The sequence below is a fragment of the Pipistrellus hanaki genome (genome assembly GCF_964339955.1).
Source record: "Pipistrellus hanaki genome assembly, chromosome: 1".
Lineage (NCBI taxonomy): Eukaryota > Metazoa > Chordata > Mammalia > Chiroptera > Vespertilionidae > Pipistrellus > Pipistrellus hanaki.
This window is the reverse complement of record NC_140503.1, coordinates 157,120,238-157,142,982: the sequence shown is the minus strand read 5'-3', so window position 1 is coordinate 157,142,982 and position 22,745 is coordinate 157,120,238. Positions and strand designations below refer to the sequence as shown.

General features: G+C 42.1%; 1 protein-coding gene across 4 annotated transcripts in view; it reads left to right on the top strand.

Annotated features, from left to right (window-relative positions):
- HERC6 (HECT and RLD domain containing E3 ubiquitin protein ligase family member 6) overlaps nucleotides 1-22,745 on the top strand; it is a 54,981-nt gene that overhangs the window by 5,061 nt on the left and 27,175 nt on the right. For all 4 annotated transcript variants that reach the window (XR_014794853.1, XM_084881852.1, XM_084881853.1 and 1 more), the window contains exons 4-12: nucleotides 3,544-3,771; nucleotides 5,064-5,158; nucleotides 8,515-8,642; nucleotides 10,322-10,458; nucleotides 11,004-11,071; nucleotides 13,173-13,294; nucleotides 15,054-15,113; nucleotides 18,835-18,928; nucleotides 21,909-22,098. Coding sequence is in view for 3 of the 4 variants with exons in the window: in XM_084881852.1 (XP_084737978.1) it covers nucleotides 3,544-3,771; nucleotides 5,064-5,158; nucleotides 8,515-8,642; nucleotides 10,322-10,458; nucleotides 11,004-11,071; nucleotides 13,173-13,294; nucleotides 15,054-15,113; nucleotides 18,835-18,928; nucleotides 21,909-22,098 (1,122 nt within the window). In the remaining variant the exon portion in view is untranslated. The remainder of the gene's footprint in view (nucleotides 1-3,543; nucleotides 3,772-5,063; nucleotides 5,159-8,514; nucleotides 8,643-10,321; nucleotides 10,459-11,003; nucleotides 11,072-13,172; nucleotides 13,295-15,053; nucleotides 15,114-18,834; nucleotides 18,929-21,908; nucleotides 22,099-22,745) is intronic.

The window sequence follows — 22,745 nt, the reverse complement described above, 5'->3', positions numbered from 1 at the left end:
GGCCTGTGGACTGAAAGGTCCCAGGTTCGATTCCAGTCAAGGGCATGTACCTTGGTTGCGGTCACATCCCCAGTAGGGAGTGTGCAAGAGGCAGCTGATGGGTGATTCTCATCGATGTTTCTAACTCTCTATCCCTCTCTGTAAAAATCAATAAAATATATTAATTAAAAAATAATAATAATAATCTTCCAAACGTGGCATATTCTGATCTCCTTCAAGAGACATCAGACATTTGTTTCATGTGCATAACTGCTATTATGACACTGGGGCCAGGGACAGCCAACATTTCTTAGCTGCTTTCTATGTGCTCCTCTTAAATGCTTTACATGTGTTGTCTCGTGTAATTGCCTAAAACCATAGTTGTCAAACTGCAGCTCACAAGCACATGCGGCTCTTTGGCCCCTTGAGTGTGACTCTTCCACAAAATACCACGGCCTGGGTGAATCTATTTTGAAGAAGTGGCGTTAGACGAACTTTAAGTTTAAAAAATTTGTGCCTCAAAAGAAATTTCAATCGTTGTACTGTTGATATTTGGCTCTGTTGATTAATGAGTTTGCCCTAAAACACACAAGCTAGGGCCCCAGCCAGTGTGGCTGAGTTGGTTGTAGTGTCGTCCCATGCACCAAAAGGTTGTGGGTTCCACATGGTCAGGGCACAGACCCAGGTTTTGGGTTCAATCCCTGTTGTCTCTCTCACACATCAATGTCTCTCTCTCTTTCTCTTTCTCTCTCTCTCTCTCTCAAGATCAATAAAAATTTTAAATAAATAAAAATGAAAACAGGGAACCTAGATATTATTCGTATCCTTATTTCAGAAATGAGGACATTTGGGCTCAGAGACTTTCACTGTGTTTATATCCCAATCTTAAGTTCTTAATCACTGTGCAACCAGGACAATCCCAGGGCATAGTGTGCTTCCTTCTACCTACCACTTCTAGCTATTTGATCGAAGGCAAGTTATTTAACTTCGTTGAGTCTCAGTTGTCTCATCTATAGGAATATTGATGCATAACTTAAAAGTTGTTTAGAAAATTCAGTGAGAGAAGGTACACAATTTATCCTGAACAGTCCATAGCATAGGGTACAATGAATATTAGTTTCTTTTCCTTTCTTATTTTTCTTACTTTTTTAAAATTAGAAAACGTATATTTTTATTGTGGTATAATTGACATACATTATTTAGTGTCAAGTGTACAACATAATGATTAATATTTGTATACGCTGTGAAATAATCACAATAAATCTAGTTAGCATCTGTCACCAAATATAGTTACAGAAATTTTTTCCTGTAATGAGAATTTTTAAGATTTATTCTCTTTGCAACTTTCAAATATACAATTCAGTATTATTAACTCTGGTGGCCGTGCTGTCCATTACATTCCCCTGACATTTGTTTTATTACTGGAAGTTTTTATCTTTTGACTCCCTTCATCCAATTTATCCCTAACTCCTGGCAACCACCACTATGTTCTTAGTATTCATGAGTTGTTGGTGCGGTTATTTTTGTTTGTTTGTTTGTTTTGTTTTGTTTTTACTAAACATGTAAGTGAGATCATACAGTATTTGTCTTTGTCTGACTTATTTCACATAGCATAATGCCCTCAAAATACATCCATGTTGTCTCAAATGGCCCTTCTTTTTTTTTTTAATGTTTTTATTAATTTCAGAGAGGAAGTGAGAGAGAGAAGGAAAGAGAGAAACATCAATGGTGAGAGAGAATCCATGATCTTCTGCCTCCTGCACACCCCCTGCTGCAGATTGAGCCTGTAACCTGGGCATATCTTCTGACCCAGGAATCAAACCATGACTTCTGCCGAAACCAGTTTGGTTAGGTGGATTGAGCGTCGGCCTGCAAACAGAAAGGTCCCAGGTTCGATTCCGGTCAAGGGCATTGCCATGCATCCCTGATGGGGGGTGTGCAGGAGGCAGCTGATCGATGTTTATAGCTCTCTAATCCTCTCTCTTCCTCTCTGTGGAAAATCAATAAAATATATATTTTTTAAAAAGCAAAAAACCATGACTTCCTGGTTCATAGGCTGATGCTCAACCACTGAACAAATAGGCCTTCTTAATTACGGAAATGATTTGAATTTTTTCCATGGAGCATTGATTTGTCTTTACGTTGATGGAACATGAAAGCTGTGTAGAACCCAGCACTCAATGCGTTTGCTATGCTGAACTGTGAGTTCTCATACACTTTCATGACACTTTGACATTCTGCAGCGTGTTCTCAAAAATTATTTTCAGTGATAGAAATAACTTAGAAGAGTTCAAAATAAGTTAGATATAATAACTTAAAAATCTGACATGTCTGGCATTTCTCCGGACAATTAAGCATTAGAGCAACTTTTTAAAAATTTTGATATTAATTTTCTCTCTCTGGTCAAATTCAACATAAAATGTTGGTTCCCGCCCCCTTCTTCCTCCTCTCCTCCCCCATGGAGTTATTTCACACATATTTTCCAAGTGCCTGCAGTGTTTCTAACAAAGGAATATAGCAGTGAATGAACCTAAGACCCTGCTTTCAGGGAGCTTATATTCAGAAGGGAAATAGAAGAGACCATCAAACACAGAGACAAATAGCTATGTAGTGTAACAGATAAGCATAACGGGACTGAAGAGGAGTGAGGGAGGGTAAGGGGACAGGGAGCAAGTGCTTGGGTGAAGGAAAGGGATCTTTCCATTTACACAGGAGATCAGGGCAGCTATCTCTTATTAGGTGACACGTGAGCAGAGATCGAAAGGGAGGGAAGGAGACATGATGCTAAGGCCATGATCCAGAAGAATGATCCCAAAACAAAGGCGATGAGGTAGGGGGCATGCCCAGTGGTGTGCTCAGCAAGAGCAGCGGGTATGGGAAAGGGGAAGATGAGGTCTGAGAAGTGGTCGTGGGAAATACTGAGCATGTGGGCCTTGTGAGTTGTGGTAAGAATCAGTCTATTATTGAGTGAGATAGAAGGGTTCAATCGGACTCATATATTTAAAGGTCACTCACTCTGGCTATTCTTTGGAAAACAGACTGCTGGGGGCAAAGGTGCGATCTGGGAGTCCAGCAAGGTGCTGTTCTTAATTTTCCAGAACAGAAACGATGGTAATTTGGCCACTGAGGAGCTAACAGTGGGGAGGTGAGAAGTATTAGTTGGATTCTGTATAAACTCTGACAGTAGAGGCTTTGGGATCTGCTGGATTGGAAGATGTAATTGGAAGTGGGGAGGTGAGAAGTATAGTTGGATTCTGTATAAACTCTGACAGAAGAGGCTTTGGGATCTGCTGGATTGGAAGATGTAAAAGAAATCGAGGAGTCAAGGATGACACCAAGATGTTTGGCCTGAGCACCTGAAAGAACACAGTTGCCCTTTACGTGGAAGGAGAAGAGCAGTGGATGTTGTTAGAGGGGACTTCTGAAGGCAATCTTGACCATCCCCTTTGCCTTTAACCAGAACACTTTAACCTTCTTAATCCTGTTTTATTTTTTAAAGATTTTTTTGAATTAGGGTGGCAGTTTCAACTTGCAATTCTGAATTTCTCTTCTTTGTTTCTGTAGATGGCCGAATGTTTTCGTGGGGAAAGAACAGCCATGGGCAGCTGGGCCTGGGGAAGAATTCTCCCTCCCAAGCCAGCCCACAGAGGGTGCGGTACTTAGAGGGGATCCCGCTGGCTCAGGTGGCTGCAGGAGGGGCCCACAGCTTTGCCCTGTCTCTCTCTGGGACTGCATATGGCTGGGGAAGCAACAGTGCAGGACAGCTGGCCCTCAGCGGGAAAAATGACTCAGGTAAGGAGATAATCTTGTTCCTGCAGTAAATTATTATTTCCTTCCAGTTGGAAGACCAACTTTGCAAAGGGCAGTCTCAGCAGTTAGAAGGGTGGTTCCCAAACCCTATGGCACATTAGAATCATCTGGGGGCTACATTAATTTTTTATGGTTGCTGTAACAAGTTACCACAAACTTAGTGGCTTAGAACAACACAGTTGTGTTATCTTATTGTTCTGGTGGTCTGAAGTCTGGTGTGGGTCTCACAGGGCTAAAATCAAGGTGTCCGCAGCGCTGTGTTCCTTTCTGGAGGCTCTAGGGAAGAAGCCGTTTTCTGGCCTTTTCCAGTTTCTAAAGACCACCTGCATTCCTTCACTCAGCCCCACTTCTTCTTCAGAACCAGCAATGGCTGGTTAAGTCTTTCTCAAGTCACATTATTCTGATATTGACACGTCCGCCTCCCATTTCTTCAGTTAGAGGACTCTTGTGGTCTCCCTGTGTTAAGGTCACCCGATGAGCAGCTTTGATTCCATCTGCTTCCTTAGCTCCCCTTTTACATGTGCCCTAACAAGTTCTCAGGCTCTGGAAAAAGAACATGGACATTTGGGGAAGCCATTATTCTGTCTACCATTAGAGCATTTAAAAATCCCACTGTCCTGATTGGACCCTCTACCAATTAAATCAGGAAGTTTGTGGATGGAAGTCAGACATCCGTCATTAACAAAGATCCCATGGGTGATTCCGTTGTGCAAAATTTTGGAACCACTGGATTAGAACCTGCTAGCAGTAAGAGAAACAACCAGTTCCTTTGGCAGCCTTCAAACAAAACTCACTGTGAAGTCTTCCCCATGAACCCTGTCCTCCTCTGTTCAATTTTTTACATTCAGCTGACATGTCTTTAGCACCTGTTTAGCGCCAGTACCATGCTGAGCACTTACATATATTTTCATTTAACCTTGTCAGCATGAAGTAGGTTTTCTTTATTTTGTTAACTGCTATTATATATTTGCAAAATACCTACTGTGTAACAGAAATGAACACAACATGATGACACTACAATTAGGATGAAGGTCTTAAAACTTAGCTTTCCAGGGCAATAGACTCAGGCATTACCGAAGATTATGTAGTTTCCAGAAATACATGCTAAAAAGACTGCTTTTCTTTCCCCAAGCAGGGCTTTCCCTTTGTTTTATAGAACCTCTCATTATTCACTTCTAAAAATTATGTTAATTATAAGGTAATAAGGTATTAAGAACTATAAAAATATAAAAACTCATGATAACTGAGTCTGCTTCTTATACTTCTTTCAACAGTGCAAAGCTACAAGCCTGTTTCAGTTGGTATACTGAAGAGTCTAGATGTGATTTATATCAGCTGTGGTTATGAACACACTGCAGTGCTTACCCAGGTAATCCAAAGTGTCTTGCTATTTTTCAAAACCAAATGTTACCACAAGGTTCAGTTACTAATTATTGTTGAAATCAAGAGGTGGATCAGTATCTCAATATATTCATTCAGTGTACAAATCTTTAAAAGGAGAAGATACCCAATATTAACCATGAAATTTTCAAGATCCTATAACAAAAGCTAATTTTAGCTTTAGGATATAGTTTTAGATACCCACTTAATTAGATTAATAGGGGAGAATCCTTTTAGCAAGTATTCATAATGTGGTCCTACTTATAAAAATTATTATAGAAGCACAAAGTAATTTTTACAATTTTCAATAACCTGCATTACAAACTAGAACATATATTGTTCCACACCTTGCTTGGTACAGATATGAGCTGGCTTCCTGAATGTTTTCCTCCTCTTTTTATACTGGCTATATAGTACACTCCTTTGTGATTAACTTTTTCCATAGCCATAAGTTATAGACTTGAAAACTGTGGTTGAAATTTAAAGAATAATTTACTATTTGTTTGAAAAGCATATTTGAATTATATCATTCTTAGTTGACAAGATAAATCTAGAGTTGTTTTAATCAAGAATCATCTTTTAAAAATACCTTGAGGCAAATGAAAAGGAATACACAATGACCCAAAATTTATGGGACATGGTCAAAGCAGTTCTAAGTGGGAAATTCTTAGCAAAACAGACCTATTTCAAGAAATAAGAAAAATCTCAATGTAAGGTTACATCTAAAGGAATTAGAAAAAGAATAACAAAAGTGAATAGAAAGAAAGTGAATAGAAAGTGAATAGAAAGAAAGAAATCATAAAAGGGCAGAAATAAATGAAATAGATGCTAAACACACACACACACACACACACACACACACACACACACACACACACACTAGAAAAGATCAATGAAATCAAGAACTGGTTCTTTGAAAGGTAAAAGAGATAAAAGATAAAATTGATAAACCAGACTCACTAAGAAAAAAAGAGAGAGAACTCAATAAATAAAATCAGAAATGAAAGAGAAATGACATAAAATGAAATATAAAATTATAGGGTCATATCAATAGATGCAGAAAAAGCATTTGAAAATATCCAACATCCATTTATGATAAAAACTCTCAGCAAAGTGGGGATAAAGGGAATATGTCAACATAATAAAGAGAGTATATGACAAACCCACAACTAACATTATAGTCAATAGTGAAAAGTTGAGAGCTTTTTCTTTAAGGACAGGAACAAGACAAAAATGTCTACTTTCACCACTCCTAATTTATCATAGTAGTGGAAGTCCTAGCCACAGCAATCAAACAAGAAAAAGAAAATGTATCTAAACTGGAAAAGAAGGAGTAAAACTTTCATTATTTACAGATGATATGAATCTACAGTATATAGAGAGAATCCTAAAGATGCCTCCAAAACCCACCCCTGCATCTTCGGTCCCAGGTTCATTCCCTTCCCAAGCCTAAAGTCTCCGCCCGATGGTCAGCTGGGAGTGACCTGGGTGCTGAGGAGGTTCCCGGGACCCGGGTATATATGCAAATTAACTGCCATCTTTGTTGAGTTAATTTGCATACTCACTCTGATTGGCTGTGGGTGTAGCGGAGGTATGGTCAATTTATCTATTACCTGTTTCTCTATTATTAGGTAAGACTAGAGTCCCAATGCACAAAATTCATGCACGGGGAATGTGTCCCTCAGCCAGCCTACACCCTCTCCAATCTGGGAGAGTGAGAGATGTCCGACTGCCCATTTAGACCTGATCCTACTAAGATCGGACCTAAATGGGCAGTTGGACATCCCTCTCACAATACAGGACTGCTGGCTCCCAACTACTCACCTGCCTGCCTTCTTGTTTGCCCCAAACTGCTTCTGCCTACTAGCCTGATCACCCCCTAACCACTCCCCTGTTAGCCTGTTTGAAGCCTAACTGCTTCCCTGCCAGCCTGATTGCCCTGAACTGCCCTCCCCTGCAGGCTTGATCACCCCCAACTGCCTTCCCTTGCAGGCCTGGTCTCTCCCAACTGCCCTCCCCTGCTGGCCTGATCACCTACAACTGCCCTCCCTTGCAGGCCTGGTCCCTCCCAACTGCCCTCCCCTTCTAGCCATCTTGTGGCAGCTATCTTGTGTCCACATGGGCGCAGCCATCTTGTGTATTGGAGTAAGGTCAATTTGCATATTACTCCTTTATTAGATAGGATAGAGGCCTGGTGCATGGGTGGGGGCCAGCTGGTTTGCCCTGAAGGGTATCTCGGATCAGGGTGGGGGTTCCCTTAGGGCATGGGGTGGCCTGGGCAAGGGGCCTATGGTGGTTCGAAAGCTGGCCACGCCCTCCAGTGACCCAAGTGGAGGCCCGAGTATCTGGGATTTATTTATCATCTATAATTGAAACTTTGTAGCCTTGAGTGGAGGCCAGGACAGGCCAGGGCTGTGAGAAGCTTGGCTTCCTCCATCGCCAGGGGAAACTCAAGCCTGCTCTCTCCAGCTCCACGGCTGTCACCATTTTTGTTGGGATTTATTGTATTTATCTTCTGTAATTGAAACTTTGTATCCTTGAGCATAGGCCAGGACTGGCTAGGGCAGGAAGCTTGGCTTCCTTCATTGCTGGAGCAACCCTAGCCTCCTGCTTGCTCTAGCTCTGTGCCTAGCCACCATCTTGATTGGGTTAATTTGCATACCCACTCCTGATTGGCGGGTAGGTGTGGCTTGTGGGTATAGTAAGTGATGGTTAATTTGAATGTTTCTCTTTTATTAGATAGGGTGCCTAATTCTTAAGGGTGTACCAATGATATTTTATGTTTAATGTGTTAACTCTATATTCACTATTAGAAATGGTAAGCATAGGATCCCTCCTCCTCATATAGAGCTTACTAGAGGCCTGGTGCACGAATTTGTGCATGGATGGGGTCCCTCAGAGTGGCCTGCGGGGACTGGCCCACAGCTCGTGCCCCCAGCTTCTCAGCCCCACAGCCCCACGGTGGCCTGGTGCCACCCCTTCACCTGCTTCACCATCCTGCCTGTGGGAGGACTGATCAGGGCCAAGCCCCCCACTCATACCCACCTTGGCCATCCTGCTTGGTCTTGCTCTCATCAGGGCCCGTAGGGCCAGCAGTGCCTCCACTGCTGCTGCACAACTAACACCCGCCATGTTCCGCACCATCCCCTGGTGATCAGTGCACATCATAGCAAACAGTTGAATTCCCGGTCAAACTTCTGGTCAGTTTGCACATTAGGCTTTTATTATATAGGATATTTCATATAGTTCTCTCATATACCTCTGTTATGATACGTAATCTTTAACTTTTTAATTACTTTTTTTTTTTTTACCTGAAATTGGTTCAATTTCTCCTTTTTAAAATAGAATGGCAGAGTGTTCACATTTGGAGACAATTCCTTTGGACAGCTGGGACACAGCCCCACTGCTAAGAAGAGTGGTCCACAAGAAGTGGAAAGAATTGATGGCCTAGTTTCACAGATAGATTGTGGAAGGTAATAAACTAACTTCCTTCCTCTCTCCCTCCCCCTTCCCTTTTTCCCTCAGTCCCTCCCTCCCTCCTTCCCTCTCTCCCTCCCTCCCTCCCTCCTTCCCTCCCTCTTTCTTTCTTTCTTTCTTTCTTTCTTTCTTTCTTTCTTTCTTTCTTTCTATCTTTCTTTCTTACCTTTATACACACACACACACAAACACACACACACATACACACACACACACACTAGAAGCCTGGTGCATGAAATTTTGCGCACTGGGGAGGGGGGTCCCTCAGTCCCTCTCGCAGCCTGGGACCCCTCCGGGAATGTCCAGGACCTCTTGCTCCTTGCTGCTAGCCTACAGCAGAGGCAGGAGAGACTCCCACCATTGCTGCTGCGCTCGCCAGCTGTGAACCTGGCTTCTGGCTGAGCAGAGCTCCCCCTGTGCGAGTGCACTGACCACTAGAGGGTAGCTCCTCCATTGAGTGTCTGCCCCTGGCGGTCAGTGCACATCATAGCAACCAGTCATTCCGTTGTTCAGTCAATCTGCATATTAGGGTTTCATTATAAACTAGAGGCCCAATGTACAAAAAGTGCACCAGGGGCTCGGCCCTTGCAGCCCCAACTTCATCTAGAAGGTCGTCCGGAAGGACATCCAGAAGGTTGTTCAGCTGTCAGATCTAATTATCATATTATGCTTTTATTATTATAGACTAGAGGCCCAATGCACGAAATTTGTGCAAGAGTAGGCCTTCCTACCCCTGGCTGCCCACACAGGCTTCCCTCTGGCACCTGGGACCCAGGCTTCCCTCGCAGCCCCAGCTTCATCCAGAAGGTTGTCCAGCCTTATTAGCATATTACACTTTTATTATAGAGGACATGACTTAGAAATGACTCATATGGCCCTGGCCATTGTGGCTCAGTTGGTTGGGTGTCGTCCTGTGCACCAAAAGTTTGTCAGTTTAATTCTTGGTCAGGGCATATCTGGAGTTACGGGCTCAATCTCTGATAGGGGGCATGCATGAGACAACCAGTCAATGTTTCTGTCTCTAAAAATCAAATAAAAATCTTTTTTTTTAAAAAAAGAAATAACGCATATGGGATGTTATCAAAGCTTACAACCCTAAAATATGACGATTTTTTTTATAGATCGTTTTCTTTTCTGAAATTTACTTTTTTAACTTTTTCATTCTTTTATTTTTCACCCTAAGCACTTATTTAATAGGGATTATTTTGAAGTTTACTGTGTAGAGAACACCTAACTGGGTGCTGGAGGATAGGGAGTGGGTGTATGACAAAAACAGTGGTACTTGGTAATCTCATGCTCATGCATGTAGAAGATGATGTATATTCAGAGTTTTGCATAAACTAGTTATGAGAACACTTTGCGTATCATTTACCTACTAGTAATCATAAAATAAAACACTTGCATTTAAAACACAAATTGTAGAATCCATGGTAAGATCCATCAATAATATTCTATGTTTAAGATTAGTAATGTTCACCTCCCGTTTGTTTAGCCACGTCATTTGGTACCCTCTAACACTGACACTGTGATAAAGGATCTGCGTACTTAGAGTAAGATAAATCTGTGTGTGTGTGTGTGTGTGTGTGTGTGTGTGTGTGTGTGTGTTAAGAGACATCATCTTTCTCAGAAAGCATGAATATCCTGATCGTCACTATATGTATTCTCTCTCCTGCAGTTACCACACCCTGGTGTATGTCTACACCACTGGTAAGGTGTTGTCTTTCGGTCATGGACCAAGTTGCACAAGCAGCCCACCTCATCCGGAGGCCCAGACAGAAAACGCTGACATTAGCTGCCTGATTTCTGCTGATGGTATAAATGGTCCCATTAACTCATGATTTTCTGTTAATTGATGCCCCTGAGGACAAATATTATTCAGCTTCCTCTCAAAAGAGCGCACAGAACTATGGTTCATCTGGTGCTGTTATTTTTCATTTGTACAATATGCATTTTTTCTTATGTAGTGATTCCTAGAGCATTTGATAACCTTTTCTAAAGATTAAGGTAATACAAACAAAGCTTCCAAATCAGTTACTTAAGCACAGAGCAATATACTTATATATGTTTAATCAAACCTCTTATAAAGCACATTAGCCTGGCTTCATGACTCAAATGCATGTAAAATTAAATTTTCAGCCAAGTGAATATATGACATGTAACCTGTTCAAAATTAATCTTTTCTTCCATTTGTAGTCAAAATCCATTTAGAAGATTATAAATTGCCTGTAAGTCAATTTAGCTTGGTAATAATCAGATTTTTTTAAAGGCTAGTTTTTAAGAGATGTTTTAGATTTACACCAAAAGATTTATTTTTTATTTATAAAAGCAATGAGCATGGACTTACCACTTTCTTTTAGACCTTGTGGATGTTCGAGTCAAACACATTTTTGCTGGGACACATGCCAACTTTGTGACAACTGAGAAGGTATCTATTAATTTTGTTTCTTTAAAAAACATTTTCCCCTCTAGATTACAAAGCAGTATTGTATCATTTGTGTATATTCAAATTTCTTAGAATGCTTTTTTAAAATATTATGTAATTCTCACTTCCTCATTTGGCTTCCTAGTGATGAGACTCCCCCTCCCCCCACCAAATTCATTGCTTTCCCACAAACTTTTTATTATTAAGTAAGAATTTGAGAATGACAATAACACGAGGGTGTTGCATAAGGATGCGAGGGCCACCTAGGCTTTTATTAGTATAGATAAAACGAAAGTGAGGCAAAATTTCTTGACTCATTACAAGTTCAGTGGCGGTCAAGGTATAGCATGGAACAGAGTACTAATGTACTTGGAATTCTATATTATTAAGGTAACTAGATCGTCCAGCTTTTGGCGGGACAGTCCCAATTTCTAACAATTTTTCCCGAGTCCCGTGGCATTTTTAAAAAGTCCAGATTTTTGGAAAGATTGGAAAGATTCTTTCCAAAAATCTGGACTTTTTTAAAACACCGCGTGATGCGGGAAAAATTGTTAGAAATCGGAACTGTCCCGTCAAAAGCGGGACGATCTGGTCACCTTAATATTATAGGACTTATTTTTCTTTCCAGACAGTGATTTCTGACACATCTGGCTGAGCCATTTGGTTTCAAGTATTGGATAGAACCATGGTTTTCAAAGTGTTGCCTCCAGACCAGCAGCATCAGCATCTGCTTCACCTGGGAACTCACCAGGTGCAGATTCCTGAGCTCCCCCCTGACCTACTAAACCAGAAACTGTTTAGTAGGTCAGTCTAAGCTTGAACAAGATAACCAGGTGATTCTGCTGCATGCTAACATTTAAAAACTGTTGATGTTAAAGTAAAAATCTGTGTCTTATTAAAGAGGAGAAAGAAACTAGTCTTTATTGAATACCTACTATACTATAAAGCTTTGTATACTTAATATCATCTAATCTTAATAAGACCTAAGGGATGTAGGTATTGGGTCTTATTATCTAATTTTTTATTGTGGTAATAATAATAATAATAATAATAATTGAAGGGTAGTGACTAGGACATTGGGAGATGATTGTAGAAGAAAGGGAGGCAGAGGATACAATCTGATGTGATGCCCTTCAGAGGAACAATATAATTTTATAATATAAAAATATATATTATAAAATTTGCTATTTTAACCAATTTTAAGTGAACAGTTCAGTAGCATTAATTGCATTCACGATATTGTAGAATGCAACTATTAACACTATCCATCTCCAAAACTTTTTTTTAATATATTTTATTGATTTTTTACAGAGAGTAAGGGAGAGAGATAGAGAGCTAGAAACGTCGATGAGAGAGAAACATCAACCAGCTGCCTCTTGCACACCCCCTACCGGGGATGTGCCCGCAACCAAGGTACATGCCCTTGACCAGAATTGAACCTGGGACCTTTCAGTCCCCAGACCGATGCTCTACCGCTGAGCCAAACCGGTTTCAGCCATCTCCAAAACTTTTTCATCACTCCAAACAAAATCTGTAAACATTAAATATTAACTCCCCATTCCCTCATTACCCCCATCCCCAGTCAATCTCTCATCTACTTTTTGTGTATAATATGCCTACTTCATGTAAGAGGAACCACAATATTTGTCCTTTCATATCTGGTATATTTCACTTAGCATGTTTTCAATGTTCATCCATGTTGTAGCATGTATCAGAATTTCATTCCTTTTCATGGTTAAATAATATTCCATTGCATGTATATACAGCATTCATCTATTGATGTTGTTGGTAGAAATGGGTAGTTTACCTCTTTTGGCTATTGTGAATAATGCTGCAATAAATATTGGCCTACAATTATCTGTTTGAGTTCCTGTTTTTAATATTTTGTATTATCCCCTTTTTAAGTGATAAATTAAGGCTCAGACCAAGCAAAGTGGCCAAAGCTAGGAACTGGATCAGTCGGATGCCATAGCTCGTCCCACCAAACCCCACTGCCTCAAAGGAATGGTCCTATCTACAGCCTGTGCCACAAGCTCTACGGGATTGCCCGTTACTCAGCGTGTGTGTGTTTTCCTGATGGTTCTTTTATTTTTCTTCCTTGAAGGATACCGGTTCCACAAATGTTTCCAAGAAAACCTTACCAGAAATAAGCCGAATTAACCAGTCCCAGACAGAACAGTGGATGGCAGTGACACCAAGAAGTGATGAATATGAAGCGACTAAGAGGTGGCTCTAATAATAACCTAACACTTTTATTGGGTTCTGGAGCCATGGCCACTTTATCCTAGAAACCTAACAATGAGGGTTTGGCTTTCTTGTGAAGGCATTTGCACTTCAGCCTTCTCTTCTGCCACCTCTTAGTTTGAAGAAGTGATTGATCGATTGACTGATTCATTGTTGACTTACTAGATGTATACAGGATGGGGGGAAAGTAGGTTTACAATTGCTCAGATGGGAAATTAATACAATAATTAGTAAATAATGCAAGAATAAACTCTTTCATGAACTCACAACTATAAACTTACATTTTCCTAACCCTATTGAGGACGTACAATATCTTAGGCACCTAGATAGGTGAGGGAGATGTAGGAGTGATTTTTATATCTTCACTATAGGCCCAGTGCACATATTCGTGCACTAGTGGGGGTCCCTTGGCCTGGCCTGCGGGGATTGGCCCAAAACCAGAAATCCAACATCCCCCAAGGGATGTAGCAATGCTCAAAGCAGCAGGGGGTCAGGGAGGAGCCCAAGCCCAGGCCCCACTGCACCTACCATCACCACTCAGTAGGCTAGCTGCTGCTCTGCACCAGTCCTAGGGCAATACTGACACGCCCATGACCGGAGAGCGGCTGGGGGCTCATGCCCTGTCGGTCATGATGCAGGTCCCAATCCCAGTCCCAGTCTAGATTCCAGGCCCAGTCCAGATCGGGGTGGGGCACACGGGGTGGTGTCCATGGGAGAGGCTTGCACCACTGCAGTTGTGCTTATCAGCCATGAGCCCAGCATCTGGTGCCTGTTGGTCAGCTAAACTGCACTCTCACTGTGGGCATGCACTGACCACCAGGGGGAAGCTCCTGCATTGTGTGTCTGCCCCCTGGTGTCCAGTGCCATTATAGCTACCAGTTGACCAGTCAAACAGCTACTTAGGCTTTTATATATATATATACTAGTGGCCCATTGTACGAAATTTGTGCCCGGGGAGAGGGAGGAGAGGATGTCCCTCAGAGCCTGCAACCTCTCCAATATGGGACCCTTTGGGGGATGTCCGACTGCCAGTTTAGGCCTGATCCCACAGGGACATCCATCTCACAATCCAGGACCACTGGCTCCTAACCACTCACCTGCCTGCCTGCCTGATCTCCCCTGCCAGCCTTCCTGCCCCCAATTATCCTCCCACTGCCAGCCTGCTCGCTCCAAACTGCTCCCCCCACCAGCCTGATCTCCCCCAACTGCCCCCCACTGCTGGCCTATTGGCCCCCAACTGCCCCCTCTGCCAGCCTGCTCACCTTCAACTGGCCCCTCAGTCCGGCCTGCTTGTCCCCAACTTCCCTCCCTCCACCAGACTGATCACCCCCAAATGCCCTCCCCTCCTGGCCTGATTGCCCCTAACCACCTCTACTTCAGCCCCGCCACCATGGCTTTGTCTGGAAGGATGTCTGGAAGGTCTCCCGGAAGGTCTCCTGGTCTAATTAGTATATTACCCTTTTATTAGTATAGATAGATAGCTTATTCTCTGGAGTTCCATAGTTTGTGTTAGAAGGATGGATTTATTTAACTCTAGATTACTTCCTCAAATCAGCTATAAAGGCTGTTGATAAGTTGTAGCATGCACAAAGCATAACCAGCATTTGGAGAACTTTCAGAAGAATTGTTATTTTCTTTAAAAATGATTCCACATCATCAATTATAAATTCAGACATGAAATAAGAGAAGGCATGTTTTTCTGTATGTTATGACTTAACACTTCTGTTATTGCTTTTTGCAGTGAAATTAGAATGATATTTTCATCTCCTGCTTGTCTGACTGCAAGTTTTTTAAAGAAAAGGTAATATTTATATAAGATTTGCCTTCATTTAAAACACTGGGGAATTTTTAAAATAAGTCTTTCAAGTCAGTCATTTCAATTTGTGAATTTTGTTATCTATGAACAAAAAGTCCGACATAGAAAACTCCATGAGTTGTTACAGAATTCTTCCATTTTGTAAAGTAATTTTTTATTAATAGTGGTAAAGTAACTTTACCACTATTAAGCTGTAATTCCTATTTCACATTGTTTTCTTCCTTGGCCCTGCTCTCCTCTGTTCTCTGGGAAGAATGGTGTTTTTTTTTTTCTGGATCTTTGTTTCCATGAGTATTATCTTATTGCCTTTATACTTAGAGGCCAGGGCTGTACTTGGCAGTTCTTATTGTGGTGGGATTGGTAAGGAAAACAGATCCTATTTATCTTATCTTTAACTAGTCTCTCTACTGCAGAGTAAGATCTAACTTCCTATTTGGTTTGACACTTGGTCTGACCTAGTAGTTTAAATAATTCCTTTGCAACATACTCAATGTTTGGTCTTCTATTTCTTCCCCTCCTTCTATGCTCAGCAGTACTATAATAAGAATCATGAAAAGATAGCCTAGGCATTTTAAACATCTTAAGCGTTTACTTGAACAAATATGGATTCAAACGGGTTAGTGCCAAACTGGAGGTGGTTAGAAGCATACTGCAAACCGGGAGCCAGGGGAAAGACTGACATAGAGAAAGTGCAGAAGCAAAGAAAGGAAATTATTTGATTGGCTATATAGCTTTAAGCCTAGTTGGCTATGAATGCTTGTCCTTAGATTTCTATTTCATAACTTTGAGGCATTTGCAGGCTTAGAGTTAGTTTCTTTATGTAGGCCTCCATGCCATTAGAGCCACCACCGTCCAATGGCTTCCTTGTTTAATTACACAGTATACAAAGGGAGGTGAAGGTGTGATAGCAACATGAAGGGACCCTCTGCTTTCTCTGGAGAAGGGTGCCCTGGGGTCTAATTGCAGCCAATGAAACTCATTCCAGTCCTTTACGAGGCCAGGTCCCATCCCTCCCCTTATTGAGTTAGCCTCAAGTTGGCTCCCTGGTTCAGAAGATACTGGGTGTACACAGCTTGTAACCCCTCCTGGCCACTCGGTGGTGCTTGCTTGACCCCAGTTGCAGCTATTCCTTGCCCCTACGCAACTCAGTTGTTCCATTGGTTCATTTTTTCTTTTTAATTCTTTTTTCAATTACAGTTTACATTCAACATTATTTTGTACTATTGTCCCATTGATTCATTTTTTTAAATATATTTTATTGATTTTTTACAGAGAGGAAGGAAGAGGGATAGAGAGTTAGAAACATCGATGAGAGAGAAACATCGACCAGCTGCCTCCTGCACAGCCCCTACCAAGGATGTGCCCGCAACCAAGGCACATGCCCTTGACCGGAATCGAACCCTGGACCTTCCAGTCCACAGACCGACGCTCTATCCACTGAGCCAAACCGGTTCTGGCCCCATTGATTCTTAACCCAGCTTCATTCTCAGCCACTCCAACAACTTCACCTGGGCACCAGAGCAGCCCAGGGCAGTTAACTGGCATGGCTTCCCACTGGCAACTCATTAGGCAATATATTTCTAGAGCTCAAAAAAGCATTCCTGTTCATCTCTGTGCATCCTGGACAAAGGTGGGAGAAGAGAAATTGGGACCCTGCTTCTCTCTGCCGTTCCTCCCATCCGCTTTTCTCTTCTTGCCGTCCTTCCAGGCTGAAAGTGAGGGACTCTGCCAAACAGTGTATCTTCTTTCTTCCCTACTCTAGTCTCTTCCACACTAAGAATAGCTTAGTTTTCCAGTTCTTTTTATTTATTTTTAAAAATATATTTCATTGATTTTTTTACAGAAAGGAAGGGAGAGGGATAGAGAGTTAGAAACGTTGATGGGAGAGAAACATCAATCAGCCGCCCCCTGCACACTCCCTATTGAGTATGTGCCTGCAACCAAAGTACATGCCCTTGACCGGAATCGAACCTGGGACCCTTGAGTCCACAGGCTGATGCTCTATCCACTGAGCCAAACCGGTTAGGGCCAGTTTTTGGTGTTTGTTTTTTAATATATTGTTGACAGTATTACAGATGTCCCCTATTTTCCATTCCTTTCCTTCCACCCAGCCCCCACCCCATCCCAGGCCTTTCCCCACATTATTGTCTGTGTCCATGGGCTATGCGTATATGTTCTTTGATTAAACTCTTCTCATCCCTCCACCCTTTTGCCCTCTAAAATCTGTCATTCTGTTCCATTCATCCAGAGAGGGAACTCATGGACATGGGCACCGGGCCTCGTGTGTGTGTGTGTGTGTGTGTGTGTGTGTGTGTGTGTGTGTTTTGTTGATATTGTTGTTGTTAATTCTCACCCAAGAATATTTTTTCATTGATTTTTAGAGAGAGTAGAAGGGAAGGGGGAGAGACAAAGAGAAAGAAACATCGATGTGAGAGAGACACATCTGAGAGAGAGACATCAATTGGTTACCTCCAGCATGAGCCTGACCAGGGCCAGGGATCAAGCTTGAACCAGAGGTACGTGCCCTTGACCAGAATCTAACCTGAGACTCTTCAATCTGTAGGCCAACTCTCTATGTCCGGAGCAAAACTGGCTAGGGCTATATATAAATATTTTTTTCTAATTAGCAATAATCACGCCTCGGGTAAACTTCATTGGCTTCGATGCTGCCAATGCACAAAGCTATATATATAATTTTTTTAATTGGAAATGTATTCTCCCAGGAGAGTTGAACCTCAAGGTTTTGTCTTAAGATGTCAAAGGCTAGCCCTAGCTGCTTTGGTTCAGTGGATAGAACGTTGGCCTGTGGACTCAAGGGCCCCTGGTTGGATTCCAGTCAAGGGCACATGCTCAGGTTGTGGGTTCAATCCCCAGTAGGGGACGTGCAAGAGGCAGCCGATCAATGATTCTCAAAGACAAACTGTTTGGCAGAATGCGTGCTCCTCATTATCACCAACACAACCCAAGGAGGCAGGACACCTTTCCAGGGCTTTGATAGTGCTTCTGAGGGGGAAAGCCAGGTTGGAATTGATTAGGAATTGGCAGTTTGGTTTAAGGCAAGTTTTTCAGCGTGGAAAGGGGACTTGGTTATGATTGGGAAAAGATACAAGGATCTTGGATGGATGGAAACTGCAAGGCAAGGATTTTGAGGCAAGAGGTTCAAAGAACTTGCCTAAACTACCTGTTGATGCTTCTCAGGGGAGAGGTCATGGGTCTTTTCAGAAAGTTCCTATGACGAATCATCAAGCCGTTTGCTTGGGCAGGTGTCTCTAGGAATAGTAAAATCATGCTAATGAAACCGTGGAATCCCAAAATAATGTAATTGTAGATGGTAAGGAACGTGTGTATATGTGTTCGCGTGGGAGAGGTGGGGAGAGGAATAAATAGTTTCAGCTCCCTGTGTGCTGGCTGAGTGGGGGTAAATGCTGTCCGTTCTCAGACGCAGCATATAAAATTTTGCTATTCCTGCAGCCCAGACTTGTGGCTACTCTAGAGACAGTACATTGTTACCTCCCCTCTTTTAGGAGACATGCATTTCATGTTGTTTTTTTTTTTATGCCAAGGAAGTGGATTATTTTGAAAGGAGGCAAGCTTTAAGAGAAAAGTTTATATTTGATATGTACTAAAACTACATAATGGTATATGAAGTTTAGAAATGTCCCTTTCCACTTGTTTATGCGTGTTTTTGCATTTCTTGTATCCAAAGAGAACCTGGAGAAATGAATTCCATTGATGTGGACTTACAAATGGCAAAAGATACCTTTGAGAAGTTAACAGGAAAGGAATGGATTTCTTTCACGGTAATGTTATCAGTGAAAGCGGTGGATCCCCTTCCCCACTGGGTGCTGGGGGTCAGGTCCTTACCGTATCTCGAGAAAAAGAATTTTCTGAGACTCACACAGGAGGATGAGTGGTTTTTATTTGGATGAATTACACCCTTAGGTTTGCAAAGTCCCACCCTTAATTCCCCGTCCTGAATGATATGCAACTGGGGCTTTGGCAGAGCTAGAAGCAAAGCCAGGGTCCAGAGATCCATCCGATGGTGGAGCTGGGTCTGGGTGAGCATTAGACTTGTTGCAGTCTGTTAGCCCATTGTGTGTGGGGTCCACATGGCTGTGGGCCCTGTGGCCGAAGGCAAGGGAGCCAAGGGTGCGGCCTCTGCAACGAGTCCCAAGAGCAAAAGAGAGTGAACTCCTTTGTTTAAGAGATTAAGGACCTCAAATCTCCCTGCTCTTGCAGAGGCCATGCCTACTATAGCCAATGACCTGTTCCCAGGGCTGACTGACAGACAAGTACCTTCCCTATTTCACCCAGACCTTACTGGGCATGTGTCTATTCTCTCCCTGTCCAGTCCCTTCCCCCAGTGGGGACAAACCAGTGGCTTCCTGGGGAGTTAAACCACAGCTTCCTGGCAAACTGTACAAATGGCAAGCCAATAACACTTGACCTTCTCTTTGCTCCTTTCCAGTTATTAAAAACTGGGCTAAATTATAACAGTATCAGTAAATGTCAATATTCACTTGAGAAACAGAGCAATAGAATTTCCTTACAGGAACCATTATGATTGCAGTTTTTGTTGGGAGTTGAGTGAGGGAGACCTGAGGAAGGGAGAGGACAATGTTCATTTTGTGGTTATTATATTTTGGGTAATATAATATTATTATATAATAATATAATGTATTAAGCACTGGCTCTCTCTTTGAAAACTTAAATGTACACTAGATGGCAATACTTTAATTTTCTTTCTTTCTTGATTATAAATTTTATTTAAAACATATTTGTATTGATTTTTAGAGAGAGAAAGAGAGAGAGAAAGAAACATCAATCAGTTGCATCCGGCACAGGTCCCAAATGGGGATCAAAGTCGTAACTTAGGTATGTTCCCTGACCGGGAATTGAATGTGCCACTTTTGGTGTACAGGATGATGCTCCAACCAACCAAGCAGGGTGTTACTTTCACTATGAGAAAACCATTACTTGAGAAGTAAATAACCTCTATCATGTTTGGGAAGCAGGATAATCCTGGACTAAGAGACCAAAAAGGCTGGTCTCTATTTTTTTAGGTGAATTTCAAATCACGTTGAGGTCACTCTGCTACTGATTCATCCCTCATCCTGAGAAAACTAAGAACACTGATATAATAATAATAATAATAATTATATATATCGATAGTACTTTACAGTTTACTGTTGCATATATCATCTTAACTTTTATGTCATGTAGAGGCAGACAGTATAATATCTAAGATCTATTAGATAGAATAAATAATGCTAGCTGTTATCACAAACAACTTGTAAACTTCAGTGGCTTAATTCATTGAAGATTTATTTTCCACATCATAATTCCATGAGGATTGAAGATATGAGGTACCTGTAGGGATAAACTGTTTTCCCCTCTATCCATCTTAGTTTCACTGGGTGAGTCCCTACAAAGTAGACTGAGAAAAGACAGGTTCATAGGTGAAAAACAAACCGAAGTTTACTTACGTGAGCATCCCTCATATACACTCAGTGGTGAGAAGTTCAATGGGGTGGTTAGAACTTGTGCTTATATAGCATCTCAGCGAAGTGCAGTCATTTTGGAGAGAAGCAACCAGACAAAGGAAAAGGACTTTGAGCTTCTAGAGGTGCCGAATTGTGGGAAGGCAAATACATGGGAAAATGAGTAGTAGAAAAGGGCCAGTTAGTAAGATTGGTTTGTGCGGACTTTCTCAGTGCCAGTTCATCTCTGCTGTAAGGTTGTTATCCCCTTCCTGGTACAGGAAGTTGGGGGCAAGAGGACACCTTCACCAAAGGAATTTATATTCAGTTGTCAGGTAAATAGAGGGGAAGACAGAAAGCTTGTTCTAGTCTGTTTTTAATTACTTGCCTTCAGCTCACAATGATCCTCAACCCCAGCCATCATTGCTTAGTGGTTGCGTGTTGACCTATGAACGAGGAGGTCACAGTTCAATTCCCAGCCAGGGCATATGCCTAGGTTGCGGGCTCGGTCTCCAGTGGGGAGGTGTGCAGGAGGCAGCTGATCAATGATTCTCTCTCATCATTGGTGTTCTGTGTCTTGCTCCCTCTCCCTCCCTCCCTAAAATGAATTAAATATATGTATTTAAAATGATCCTCACGCCAGAGTGGCATATTTTGAGGTCGCATAGTCTGCCACCCTTCCAACCTCTGCACAGTTGAATTCAGGAGTGGCGCAGGCTCCTTCTTTCTGGGTTCTGGGTTCTGGGGCCATGAAATCCTCCAGATCTTCTGGGTTTGGTTGGCAGATTAGGAAAGAGAATATGTAAGGTCATGGGAGAGGTTTCTGGGGGGCCATGCCTCCAAGGGTCATACATCCCCTTCACTCACATTGCATTAGCTAGAACTCAGCCCCATGGCCCCACTAACTGGCAGGGAGGCTAGAAAATACCATCTTCCGGTGACCCCAGGAGGAGGCTGCAACAGGACTGGAGAAGGTAAGACATGGCACTTCCTCTGCTGGAGCAGATTTTAGCCCAGGCAGACCTGCTCTGCCACTTTCTAACTGAACAACCTCCACACGTCACTCAGCACTGACCAGCATACGTGTTTCACTTTTATTTCCTTATGCACCCCCGTGTAAAATCGGAACGAAGGCTTTCACATACTATCATACTTCAGGGGCATTTGGGATGCAAGGAAGGACGAACAACAGGTTCCAGGAAAACTAAGTGGTTATTCTAATTGGAAAGTAGTGGAAGGAAACCCCTGGTCCCAAAACTTACCCTGGGCCTTTCTTCCTCTGATCCCGTTTCAACTGCAGATAACCACGAGCCTCAGGGATAATCTCCTCAGAGCTCTCCCATGCCATTCTTTACGCCAAGAAGCGCTATCGGTTTTCATTCTGCTCCCACAATGTCCAGTGATGCATCATCGTGAAAACTGGGGAAGCCTGGTGGTTCCGTTTGCCCAGGCTGTTGGTACAATGAGTGACCGGTCTTTACGAGTCCTGAGTAAGTTTGATTACTTTCATGTTACTTTATTTGAACTCTCTATCACTGTCTGAAGTAGAAGTTGTAGCAAATTTTGAATAGATTTCAAAGTATACAAATACTTGAGTACATGATATGTGGATTATTGAAAAGATAAACTTATGCCGAAACCGGTTTGGCTCAGTGGATAGAGCATCTGCCTGTGGACTGAAGGGTCCCAGGTTCGATTCCGGTCAGGAGCATGAGCTTGGTTGCGGGCACATCCCTGGTGGGGGGTGTGCAGGAGGCGACTGATCAATGTTTCTCTCTCATTGAAGTTTCTGGTTCTCTATCCCTCTCTCTTTCTCTCTGTAAAAAAATCAATAATTAATATATATATATATATATATATATATATATATATATATATATATATTTTAAAGATAAACCTAAAGCAATTATAATCATTATTGTTACACAGGCATGTATGATTCTTAGACTCGGACATGGCTTTGACATCAGAGTTTAGTAACTGTAGAGGATCCAGTCATGATGAATCCATTTTAAAACTTTTTGCTCATGCTGTTTTAAAACTTTAGCCATTTTAACCAGAGGGGATGAAAAGAAATGATAAGCTTTGTGTTCTTATCATTTATTTTATTCACTACAATAGGATGTCTTTTACACTT